A 12858-nucleotide genomic window follows, 5' to 3' on the forward strand; every position below is an offset into this window, starting at 1 on the left:
GGGGGGGGGGGGAAATCAGCTTGGTTCATCATTCAAGAATATAAAACAAGAAGCATATTTCAAGCTAATGCATTTAGAAGGTTTTAAAATTTGTTTAAAAATTAGAACATTGAAAAGTGGAATGACAAACCCCAAGAAAAGCCTGAGACTGAAAGCAAGTAATGACAGGCAGCGCCTGCTGCCAAGAATTAGCCCATTAACCTGTGTTCATCAGCTTAACGTGGGCAGCTCCACACGCACAACCGCGGGCAAGCACCTGGCCAGCATGGAGACGAGGAGACAACCTCCAGATCTCCCTCCATGCCCAAAAGCCTCTGTTCTTTAGTGCTAAAATTCACACGGGCTCTTAAGCTCACTTTCCTTGGTTTAATTTCTTACGAATACAGAAGCCAGTGGCTCTATGCCAAGTTATTAACTGAGAATCATAAACCTGATTTATTAACTCACGCCAAGCTACCCACAAAAGCCCTTTTGTAGAAAAGTCAAAACTAAACCCCAAATAAGGAGCGATCAGGAAGTTATTTTAATATAGGATTTCGATCGTGTACCAATTATAATCTCCTTGGAATTCATTGCCTTTCGCCTTTTCTCAGCTACTGTTTTCTCCCAACATGTGCAGGCAAGTGCTCTTTTAAAATACTTTCTTCTCAAATACAGGAATCAGAGATGGATGGGGGGAGGTCTCTACATGCAACATGGGACGCTCTCCATCCGCATCAGCGGAGTTACGCTGATCTTTAGCTGCGCTGTTGGCCAAACGGGACTAAGTAAATCTTCATGAAAGGTACCAAGTCAAACCTATTGAACTGATCTTTTCTCCTAAGAACAGCGTAAGTTTCTGGCTTGCTGAACGTGTTTTTCAAACGCCTAGCCACCAGACACTTGTTTCCTATGGAAGAAAGTCAAATATTTTGCAAGCCAACAATAAATAAAGAAGTTAATCGTGTACTCAGGGGCTGTCCCCCACCCGGCCATCTCCTTGATGTGGGTACATTGCACAAGAGACATGCTCTTTTCAGAGAAATTTGCTAGAATTTACTGCTAATAATTTTGACTAGTGAGAATCGGTTTGAGAGCTCAAAAGGAAGAATGAAACCACTTGGAAATTCTTCTTATAATGAATAAAAGTTGGAAACAGTCTTTGTGTATTTAAAACAACCTACAAATGAACTTGGGGGCTTATTTCAGAAGGAAGAGGAGAAAGACAAAATAACCTTCAAATTCACAGGTTTTGCTTTACAATTTGCTGTAAACAAGGGAAAGGTGCCATGCCACGTTACTGCTGTACTGCTGGGACTGAGCAACTAGTACCTGAGCCTGCGAGGACATGGAGGTATTTGGAAACACCAAGGAATTCCTTAGGAACATGAACAGTTGTGCTAGTGGGAGGTGAAAATAGAAACTCATTAAAAATAAATGACCCAGATTTCCTGATTGACTAACATTAATGTTATTTTGTATATCCAAAGACCTTGCAGGTCACAGTAGCATCATCCCTGGCAGTACACAAACATATAGGAAATGACAGGTCACAGCCATTTATTTCCAAGTATTTCTGCATCTTAGGAGCTTTGGGATAAGCTACCATTTCTGTTTAATCTGTAAATCATTTATCATGCAAGCTTTCCTGCCATAACAGGAGAGAGAACTGCCAGGTGGGGGAAACAAAACCAGCCAGACCCTTCCAACAGCTCAGGAAGAGTCAGAGGGGACTTTGTGGCTGCCCTTCATGGGCAAAGGAGCACACACACGTCTGTAGCCACGAGAAGATGTAAAAAAATGATAATTTAAAAAATGTGTATACATAAATATCTATATAAAACCATATGTATGCATATTTATACACACACAATATGTACACGCATACACACAGTTATTAATCCTGGATGCTATAGGGGGTGTAACTAAGTCATGGGCAGCAAGGAAGGACAACTGCTACAGTCATAAGAAGTCACAGAGACTGGCTCTACATCAGCCTGAAAAACTGTATTTGTCACTGCCTGTTGACCTCCGCACTGGTGTTCACGAGGAATATGCTCTCCTAGCAGGCTTTGTTATTGAGACCAAATGTGGGACAGATTAGATTTTTGCCTAAAGTTCATTAGAAGCCAAAGCACTCCTTGGACACTAGGGTACATGTATGCAATTTATGAGAAATATGGGGAGCAATGAAAAATCACCAAATAAATACAAAGTTCTGCCCGATTTACCCCCACGTGCATGCACACGTGCTTACTGAGTAACAACAACTGTATATTTACACTTGTCCACACAACCACATGGGCAAGGGGTTTGAGAAAGGGTCTTAATGTGTAAAATGCAGGGTTTAAGTACACACAGGACTGGGAGAGAAATAACGTTTCCCTGCACAGAAATTGCTTTGGTTTTGTTCCTTAAAAAGAGCTTTAGATTCTTCCCTGTTCCAAATCAGCATATTTCTGTAAACAGAATAGCTGTAAGGAAAAAAAAAATAATCAAAAAACCAAAAAAGCTTTGAATCAAAACTTTGTTAGAAGTTCAGACTGAAGAAACAGTTGTAGTGTAATGTAAATTTGGAAACCAAAAGTCATGGGGGAGGTGGGGCAGAAGACTTTTATCCCATTTCAACAATTTCAAAATATTTCCCCTACAAGTGTTTTTGAAATGGAAAAATTTTGTAAACAGAACTTTTACTGCCAGAAACAGCAATTTTGCCAAGTCAACATTTTCCAGTGAAATCAAAAAATGTCCTTCTAGGCCTACCTGCAAGGGCAATTTTGTGCCTCAACTGGCCAACATTTATTCCCTCCTCCTGAAGCAGGCGATGCAAATAGGTGCTACCCAACGCCGCAGTGATCAGCTTTGGGTGTTTGTGTCCAGCACCAGCTCTTGCTTCACGTGAGGAGAGCAGAGACACATTCAGAGGCTTCCCAGACTTAACATTTCACCTGTATTTTCTCCTGTTTTTTCTTGAAGGATTTTGTGGTTCAGATCAGTTTTTGGATCGATCTCCAAGCCAGAAGAAAGCAGCATGCCATTGCGAGAGACACGAGCATCACCCCCCACCGTCTCGTTGTACAGGGGGTTTGAACTCTTATTTCAACCAACTACATCCCCCAATCCTGGATCCGATTCGTCCATTCTTCAGGAACACCCCGGTATGGATCGATCTTTACAAAAATAAACATTAAGCCCTGGGAGGGCTGCGCATCCGTATCCCATCCCGCTCACGCAGCACCAGCTGGCAGCAAGAGGGGAAGCAAAACCTCTCAGGTCCCCTGCTAAAATCCATGTTATTTCACAAACGCTCACTACAACTGCGTCCTCACTGGGACACATCGCGTTAAAAAAATAAGCTGACGTGACATTAAACGCGATTTTGCCTTCGGCATGGGAAGAGAACTGTATCTGAGACATGCAGGCTGGCTGTCAGGACCAGCCATGACAGCTAGTGCTGCAAAACCTTCTTCCCGCTTCACGCTTGGAGAAGGTGGCAAATCCCATGGAAGGTTGTAATGAAAATATGTTTTTCTTTTTATACACCAACTGTTTCCAGGGGTGGGTCTTCAAGGCTGTGCTTGCTTTTCCAGCTGCGCAAGAAACTCCTGAAGCTCATGTGCAGGAATAAAGATGATGGGACCTGTGTGCTGGTCCTGGCAGGATGGGAGCAGAGTGCCCAAGGGCCAGCTCAGGAGTGACACCTCCTCAAGGAGGCTGCTGGTGTGAATTTCCTGGCCTCGTGGTAGCCACAGCAGAGTAAATTGGTTTTTAAAAGTAACCTCTTCCACACTGACAGCACTCAGGTGACTGTCCCTACAGCGAGTCCATCCCTGGGACCAGCTCTAGGACACTGCTCCCCTGCTGCAGCGGCGACTCCCATGGGCTCAGATGACAGAGAGAGTAAATAAAATAATACTCCCTGGTTTGTTCAACTGGGCTGACAGCAGCAGAAATGCTCCCCCAGGGTACCTGGTCTTCACGTTTGAGGTCAGGGAAGAGATGACAGTGAGGACAACTGTGCCACCACGGGAAGCCTGAGCCACCACCGGAGATGCGAAGCGCAAGGAAATGCTGGGGTTTAGCACAGCCTCCCTTGTTGTCTTTACGCTTCTCAGCAAAAAAAATACAGTAAGCCAAGCCCAGAGGTACAGCCCCAGCAGGACCCACCACCTGCCCTTGGCAGCTCCCCACAGGGAAGTCAGGAGGGAGCAACGGTGCTTCACCCCCACATTTTGGTATGTGCTTTTTGAAGCACATGCAGCCAGGCTTGCCCCGTTTCTAAACCATCTGAAATGGTTAACTTTTCTCCTAGAAATGGTTTAAAATAAATCTTTTATGGTATGGTGTCTTTCTATGGTAGATAGCAGTTGTCTCAGCATGGTTTCAGGATGATGAATTCTTGGTTTAGAGAAACAGAGCTGTTGAATTTTTTTTTTTTTAATTACATGAATCCACCATGGCAAAAGAAAAAAGTAAAATTTAGTCTTGGTTTAAATCAACAGGAGGGTGCAATTGAAAAGGGACAGAACGATCTCTTAAAAGTTTCTCTGTTTCTAAGATATATATGTTGAAAGTTTCAATATGAATCAGAAAAAGTTTTTCAACATGACCCATTTCAACAATTGCCAGAAAAAGTGCGCTGCTTGGCAGGGCTGAGACCAGTGCTGAGTCTTCTGGCTCTACAGCAGCATTTGTCTGGAAGCTGTAAAGCCATAACCACGCAGGGTCCCTGGGGATGGACACTCTCGTGCTACACAAACAAAGTTTTATTCACATTTATCAGCTGTAGCGAAGGAACAAGGACCTGGTTTATGTGTGGTCAGGTTCTCAAACAAATAGAGAAATATATATTCAAGCTATCTATGAAAACAAACATCTGGCAGCTTGGCCAAAACCAATATACAGAGGGATGTCTGCTCTCTGCAGTGCAGCGGAGCGATCCGCAGGGGCTGCGTTGCATTACAGGGATTTAACTGGTGTGCCCCATGGAGCATGTCTGTGCGAGCATTTGTGTGCACGTGGGCAGCTGCTGTATTCTCCACAATTGCAAAAAACTTTAAAAAAAAGATCATCAGTGGTTATTAATGATTGATTTTTTTTTTTTTCTTTTATAATGCTTGTTTTCCTGCTGGTCGTGCGTTGATTCCCTGGCAGCTTTTCAATGCATCAGAGGGATGCTCAAGTGACACTTGTGGACGTGCTGCAGCATGAGGGCAAACATCACTCTTCATAAGCTCTCACATGAGAAAGGAGCAAAGGCCAAGGGCATACTCAAAGTCATTGCTACTTCCCAGGTTTTTGTATGGTCTAGAGACACATCTCGGACAACATTTACATAAATGCCTGCATATAAAAGACAAATTCATCAGCTGACCTCACCAGCTGCCCTTGCACTGTACTCCACTGTGTTCCTTAAAGCCCCTAGTAATATTAAAAAAACCCAACCAACCAACCAAAAAAAAAAAAAAAGCTACCTGGTGGCTATTCCTAGGAAAATGGGGTTTAATGAAGCTGTCTGGGATCCATCACCACCCGCACGAGTGTAGAACCCATCTCTTGGTCATGAGAAATCCCTGATGCTTCAGGATAAAAATCTCAGAAAACACATAATGCACTGTGAAATAGCATCAGTGGAAGAGAGAAGGGAAACGCCTGCCTGCCGTCCATGGAGATCAGTCCATGGTCCACATCACAAATCCCCTGATTTTCTTTCCCCAGAGTTAAAGATATTGGTGATTGGAAAGTTATGCTGCCCTTTTTGAAAACTCAGCCATGTATTTGCTATAGCAACAGGCAGCAGAGAAAGAGCCTCCTCACTAAATAAAAATCTCCCTGGTCCCCATTCATTCTGTCAACAGTCAAGAACCTAAATTTTATGCTTCTCAGCTCTTAATCTGCTACTTTCTGACATGCAGAGGCGGATGCAAACTCTGTGTGACTTTCTAGGTACATTCCTGTCTGTTTTCCTTAGAAAGAGCAATGCTAACCATGTCTCTCCCCTCTCCAACAGTACTTCAGACCTAACAGCAGAACTTCAACAGCTCTTCTCCCCAGCTGAAATGGGATCGGTGCTTTCCCATTTCACAAGACAGGAAAAAAAAACAACCCAACCCGCTAGATACCAAAATGACAGAGGCACATAATTAAAGCAAACAGTTAGCTCAAATAAAAATTCCCAGCGAGGCCAGTCTGCGGTTTCACCCGGTCCGAGGGCACACGGAGCGCTCAGGGGATGTGCCCAAGGCTGGTGGCTGAGGTTTGGTTATCCCCAACCCCGCAGTGCAGACACCACCCACCACATGTGTGGGAGCAGCGAGCAATGTAGGACACATCCCAACGCAGGGAACAATCTAGCATGGCTATGGGATTTCTATATTTTTTTTCTATATTTGTATTTTTGTGCTAATTCACAGTCCCATTTCACTGTTGGATAACAATGGGTCTGAATGGTACGTGGGAGAAATGGAAGGACAGATAAAATATACAAGATGAGTGGGTGTTGTGAATTGAATTTTCTTCTGTTTAGTTTTGGGGGTTTTGGTTTGTTTGGATGTTGGGGGTTTTTTTAGGGTTTTGGTTTATTTTTTATAAAAACCTTAGTATCCAGCATGCAGGGATGTGGGAAGCCCCCATCCTGCAGCCCGTTGGATGAAGATGACCAGCATTATCGAAAGGCTCCCATCCAGCCCCAGTGACACCACTAGGGAAAGGAAAGGTGATGCTTACCGGGTTCTCCACGCCGGCCGGGCTTCCCCCGCCTCCCCGGAGGGCCTGTGGAAAGCAGAGAGAAGAGGGTTAGCAATGCCCCACGGGCAGTAAGTTCAGGAGGAGACACCCCCCACCTCATCCTCCTCTTCAGATCCGGACCACCTTGTGTCTTCCCCCCTTTCCCAACTACCAAAAAGATAGTAGGCTGCACATCTTAAATACCACTTCTTTCACAAAAGATAACATTTTCATGAAAAAGCCAAGGCCAGGCTCTTAGGCAAGCTGAGAAGCAGGTTTTAAAGTCATTTGTGTTGCCCACATAGAGGGAACAAGGTCTTAAATGCTCCAAAAATTCTGGCAATAACTCTGCAGAGTGGCTGGCAGCTCTGCACAGTCCATGTAAAGAGCTGTCACAGTCCTGCAAATCATAATATTTAAAGTACTGAAGTGAGGAACAGAAACCTCTTGCTACTAATCGTTATCTGAGTCAGAAAGTTTTTGTGCAGGCTGATAACACAGCCTCCATCTGATCATACATTTATAATTTCAGATATAAAACTTGCTCGTATCCTTACCCTTCTGGGTAGCAATGGCTAAGAGATTGATCAAATACCAATCAATGACAAAATACCCTTAATTAAAAAAAAAAGGCATTTAAACAATAAACCCAGATGCAGGACACTGCTCCAGCACATGCTGAGCATCCAGGTCCCTGACAAAGCCATAATAATGCCATGTCCTTCGTGCTGTTGGCTGATGTGCTGCAGCCTCTTGGCTGGAGCAAGGCTTCCCTGCCCGGGAGCTGGCAGCATCCACGCTCCTGCAACACCCCCGTTGCCAGATGGGGACAAAAAGTCACTTTTTGTAGCCTTCTGCAGCAGGTCAGCTGACTCCAGAGGAGCATTTGCTGGGTGACAGCAATGTTAACAAAGAAAAGCAAGACTTTGCTTTTTATCTGTGAAACTACACTGCTCCCTCTTCTTTCTTACTGCTTTCTTTTTTAGATTTAAGGGAAAAGGATGATAAACTAAGACTGTTAAATATTTCTTTCTGCACTCCTATCAAGATTTCCCCTGCTGCATAAACATTTCTGTGCCCAGATGTGTAACTGAGTCTCCAGCCATGGTCTGGAGTTCTTCTCTTTAAAGTTGGGATGGGCGGTAGGGCAGTGCCTGTCCCCAGCAGACACCCCTGCCCTCGCAGGTTGGGCGGCAGCAGGAGCTCCAACCCCTCTCCCTCCTCTCACTATGGGGATGGCAGCTTGCAGCCAGAAGCCCAGGGTAGAAAACATCTATCACAGCTCCCTAAGAAACATGCTCGCCAAAAAAAAACCAAAACAAACCAAAATAACAACATCCAATGAAAAAAAAAAAACACCCACATATTTTCAGCCTCCTTAGTTCTTCAAGCCAAGTAGATGATTATACCACACTGCACCCAGGAGGAACGTTTACTCCCTCCAGCCTGAATTCAAGCTGCTTTGGAGGGAAACCACAACCCTGATGAAGCACCCTTTCCAACCTGAGACCAGACATGACTGATTAAAGCTAATCTACCTGTACCGCTCTCCTGGCTAACTGTGGTCTGAGCCCTGGGCAGAGCCTGAGCCTCAGCAGGCTGCAGCCTTCCCCCGGGCTGTGGGGGGCTGCTTTAGCCTTGCTTCATCCTTTCGTGTCTTTTGATAGACTCCTCCTGGATGCAGTTAATCTAGGGTGCCTCAGTAGTGATTCTACTCTACCTCTTCTGCTAGCAATGCTGAGAAAGCCCCGGGTTTCTTAGGGAGGAGGAAATAGCCTAATGAAGCTGTAGGAGACCGAGGCCAAGTTTTTAAACAAGTGACTAATGAGTTGGTAGCGATGCTTTCATGCAACTTAGAGAATGGCTGATACTGAAGGGTGAGTGCAAGGAGCTCCCACATAAAGCTCATGTTGGTGCCTTTCAACTGAGGATGCGAGAAACCTGCAACAAACCAAAGATTCTGTTTAAAAAGACTGATTTTTGGTGGTTTTTTTTGTTTGTTTGTTTTGTGGGTTTTTTTTTTTTTAAGTTTAAGGGATTTCTTTTAATACTACACATCAAAGGGAAAAACTATTACCTACACTGGAACAGGCTGCCCAGAGAAGTGGCAGACACTCTATCCCTGGCAGCATTCAAGGTGAGGTTGGACCGGGCTCTGAGCAACCTGATCTAGCTGATCATCCCTGCTCATTGCAGGGGGATTGGATTAAATGGCCTTCAGTGTTCCCTGCCAGCCCAAACCATTCTACGATTCTGTGATCCTGTAATTCTCTCCCTACAGTCTTCAAGGAAATCTGCAAGATAGCGCAGCACATGGAATTACAAGTATAGCATACTTGTGGCAACTGTGAGATAAATCAAAGTGGAGAGAGAAAAAAACCCAACCAAACATATTCTCAGCTGTTCTATTTGCTGTTTTAATCTGAAAGCAATTTGGTAAAAAAAAATATTTTGGAAACAACATCTAGAATCCCGGTGTCATATGGAATTCCAGCTGAATATAGAAACATTTCTGAAGAGAGAAAATTTTAGTGGGGATTAAAAGGAAGACTATCACACCCAGTATCCACTTTGGGGAAGACTTGCAAGTTGCAATCCTGCGATGCAGATGTGGGTGAGCGGAAGGACAGAGACCTCCCGCTCCCCTCAGCAAGACAACAGCATGCAGGAGTAACCCAGGAGTCGTTAACTCCATCTGCAACCTCGTCCTGTGCAGATGTGATTAAGTCCGTGGTCTCCATGAGTGGAAATTATTATTTTAGCAATTTCTAGCCTGTGCTGGGGAGTCAACTTTGGATACTGCTAAAAGAGCTGGGCATAAAGTGAATCCATATTACACCTCTTGTTTCCAACCCCCTTAAGAGACTACAAAGGAAATGAAGGAGGCCTGGGAATTTGTTTGAAGATAAATGTTCACTGTAAACTGTTACCTAATGACTTCATCTCCTAAAACCTTGCAGTTTGATGCTTGTTCAATATAATTAAGATTTATGTTGCATTAATGTCAATTGGGTAATAGCTGAGCCTTTTCTTCTAACCATGCCAGCTCGGCTGTATCAGTTCTGGGAGTTCTTTATTTACATTGTTAGGAGAGACAGTTTTGGAGAGGAGAACGAATACAAAGCATAAACCAATCTATTTTTAAACAACTTGTCACGTTCAAGCTAAACAGCCTTAATCCAGGGCATAATATGCAATTTCTGACAACACTAAGCTTTCCAAAAAATTGATAGATTTAGTAACCCAAAGACAAAGGAAGAGAATGAAATATATTGATATTTGGAAACATTATGAGGGAGAGCTGATGGTGCATGTAAAGAATAGCTACTCAGAAACGAGGTAAAAAGTTCACCGTAAAGAGACTCGATTGACTTTGCTTATGTCATCTACTGTGGGCAAGGAAATGAAATATTAAAAAGCAACATAACTTTATAGTTCACGTAAAATATTGACAAAAGCCCAAACCATGTACTTGTCCACAGTGCAGTAAATTACCCTGGTTTGAACTAATTTACCCATTGCAAATTGTATAATTGTAAATCAGGCTGCTCGGTGAACACTGTCATCCATCAGTACCAGTAAAACATGTCTATGGCACTACGCGTGCTTAACATCTTTTCACCCCATGTAGTTAAATCAAATCTGGTCCTTCACCCGCGTTCCCAGGCTTGGGAGGCTCTGTCACTGCCTCCTGTCCCTTCAGCTTGATGGGCAAATCACTGCCTGCCTTCTTGTTAGGCGTAATAAAGTAAAATCAATGTTCATCAAGGATAAAGTGAGTTTAAAATGCCAGCAAGAAAGAGAGCCTGATATCACAGCCCAGCAAAACCTCACTTGGCGATAGCTGGTGCTTGCTGGATGTGAAGCACATTTTTACCCAGGAACTTGTGGCACCAGAATGGCTTTATCTTTTCACTTACACTTCTCTTATAAGCACTCTATATATGACAACTTACAGACATAATCACCATAAACTGTGCCCATCTCTTTCTTCAAGCCATTTGCCGCTAAGGCTCTCAGGGACTTTTTGGGGAGTATGTTGATACAAAGAAGTAGTCGAGAAAAACATTCAGGTAAAAACCTTAGCCAAGTGAAATGAAGACATATCTTACTGGATACCGTTAAATCAGAGGATTTTCTTCTCTTGCAAGTGTGACACAGCGAGCTAATGACGTTGTGACCTGTTAATCATCAGCGTTGAGCTTACTTTTAGGCCCTTATTTTGTAGATTAACTCATATCTAATTCATGACGCTCTAACATGGGATTAAGTTTTACATCATTTTGGACGGTCTACCTGCTCGTGTGCTTGCACTTATTTTTTTTTTTTCCCCCGTGAGCTTTAAATAGTTTAAATTCTGTTTCCCCTTCTTCACTTTCAGCATTTTTCAAGTTGCCTTCAATATAGCCGCGTTTTTTCAGTTAAAAATGAGTTGACCAGAAGAATAGCTTGAACAAATTGGTTGGTTCAGCCGCTCTCAGAAAAGTGGATTTCTTTTTTTTTTTTTTTTTCATATGGCTTCACTTAGAAGGAAGGAGAACTTTGCAGCAGTGTACCGCGGGGTCTGGTATTGAGCACGAGGAAACTGCAGCCCCGGTCTAGCTGGCTGTTCCTGCACAAAGGCCAATTTACTTTCTTGTTCCCTGGGGAAAAGGTTTATGGTTCATGGGCAGAAGTCAGATCCTGCGATGCTTGCTCAGCTGATACTCATCAGGTATCCAAGTTGGGCTGCAGGCTCCGAGACTGCAGATCTAAGATTAAACAGTTTTGGGTCACAACACTTTGCATGAACCTTTTTGGCTTTGGATTCCAACGGACCCAAAGATTCAAAGCAAATACCAGACACAGATTGAAAACATGCAGCACCTACGATCTACAGAAGTTTTCCAAATAAAACAAAAAAATAATATCTAGATTCATTTCAAATTTGGCCTAAGTGCCCCAAGAGCTATCTGAAATCCTGAGCTACGTTTTACGTTAGTAGAAAAGCCACCCAGAAAGCAAACTCTGGTTGTTAGCTGAGGAAAACTCCTTGTAGTTCAGTACGTGATCCAGTTGCTTTCAAGATACAGAAAAAGCAATAGATTGTTTTCCTTCCTTATACCTCCACGCAGCAGGGATGCACACAAGCATCCTCCTCATAATGTGTTGGGGAGCTCTCCTCAACGTCGGGGAAGAAAACTCCTGCTCCAGGAACCAAACTGGAATATTGCTGTTAGCACTGGAATAATAAAGGGGCAGCATTTAAGGTATGTTTTGGCTAAAGCACCTCAGGACCTCAGCACTAAAGGTGCCTCAAACTTACAGCTGAGAGAATGGGATGGGACACGGACACGGACACACACACACACACACACACACACTCTCTCAAACCACCTGAACAAGGTGCAGCAGAGCAAAGCCAAGTCCCAAATCGATCATTCACCAGCACCAATGAAACCTTCACACAAGGTATATTAGCTCAAGATGGCACAACTTGTCAAGACCAGAGACAACTTTAGGATGTCTAGGAATTTTTTTCTTAATTGTACCCAACTGAGGCCCCTCTTCCCCTGGGTGGATGCTTGTTATAAAAGTTTAAAAAATTCAAGCTCATTCAAAAATGATACACACACTGAAATCACAGCACTAATTACACTGTTTAAAACAACTGAGATGATGCCACTTGCTCAGTACTCTGGATTCCTCCCCTTTAAATATTTTTTTTATTTTTTTTTTTTCCCCCCACACCCAGAGACAGTTTCTTCAAACAGTCAAGTGCGTACAGCTCTTTTGTTTTAGTCACCAGGGCACAAAGATAAACTGAATTTGAGATGTAAATTAAGAACTGACTGGAATAAAGCCACAATTGCACTTACATCAAACATGGGATTTTTCCCCTCTTGTTATGGCTGGTCTTACTCAGGCCATTTCCAGATAATATACTGGCACAGCTGCAGCACAGTGCAGGGCAGGAGCAGATGTAGGCAGTATACCCTTCTCTATTTTTAAAACACAAGGATGCATATTTTGGCAGCTGTGGGGGCTGCTCTATGCAAGGTAGAAAACTTTTCATGGCAGATTTCAGTTTCCCACATCTGCACCGAGACAGATGCTTCAATATGTGTCCTGGATGGAGATGGTAACTGGAAATCTATCAGAAAGTCTATGCAC

At 43.5% G+C, this 12858-nt stretch overlaps 1 protein-coding gene across 1 annotated transcript in view; it reads right to left on the bottom strand.

The window, feature by feature from the left end:
- Nucleotides 1-12858, bottom strand: part of COL23A1 (collagen type XXIII alpha 1 chain) — a 190774-nt gene that overhangs the window by 50410 nt on the left and 127506 nt on the right. The window contains exons 2-3 of the mRNA XM_026858064.1: nt 6705-6750; nt 1474-1480 (exon numbers count right to left, since the gene is read on the bottom strand). Coding sequence (XP_026713865.1) covers nt 1474-1480; nt 6705-6750 — 53 coding nt within the window. The remainder of the gene's footprint in view (nt 1-1473; nt 1481-6704; nt 6751-12858) is intronic.

This window comes from Athene cunicularia, assembly GCF_003259725.1.
Source record: "Athene cunicularia isolate RWA chromosome 13 unlocalized genomic scaffold, athCun1 chr13_part1, whole genome shotgun sequence".
Taxonomy (NCBI): Eukaryota; Metazoa; Chordata; class Aves; order Strigiformes; family Strigidae; genus Athene; species Athene cunicularia.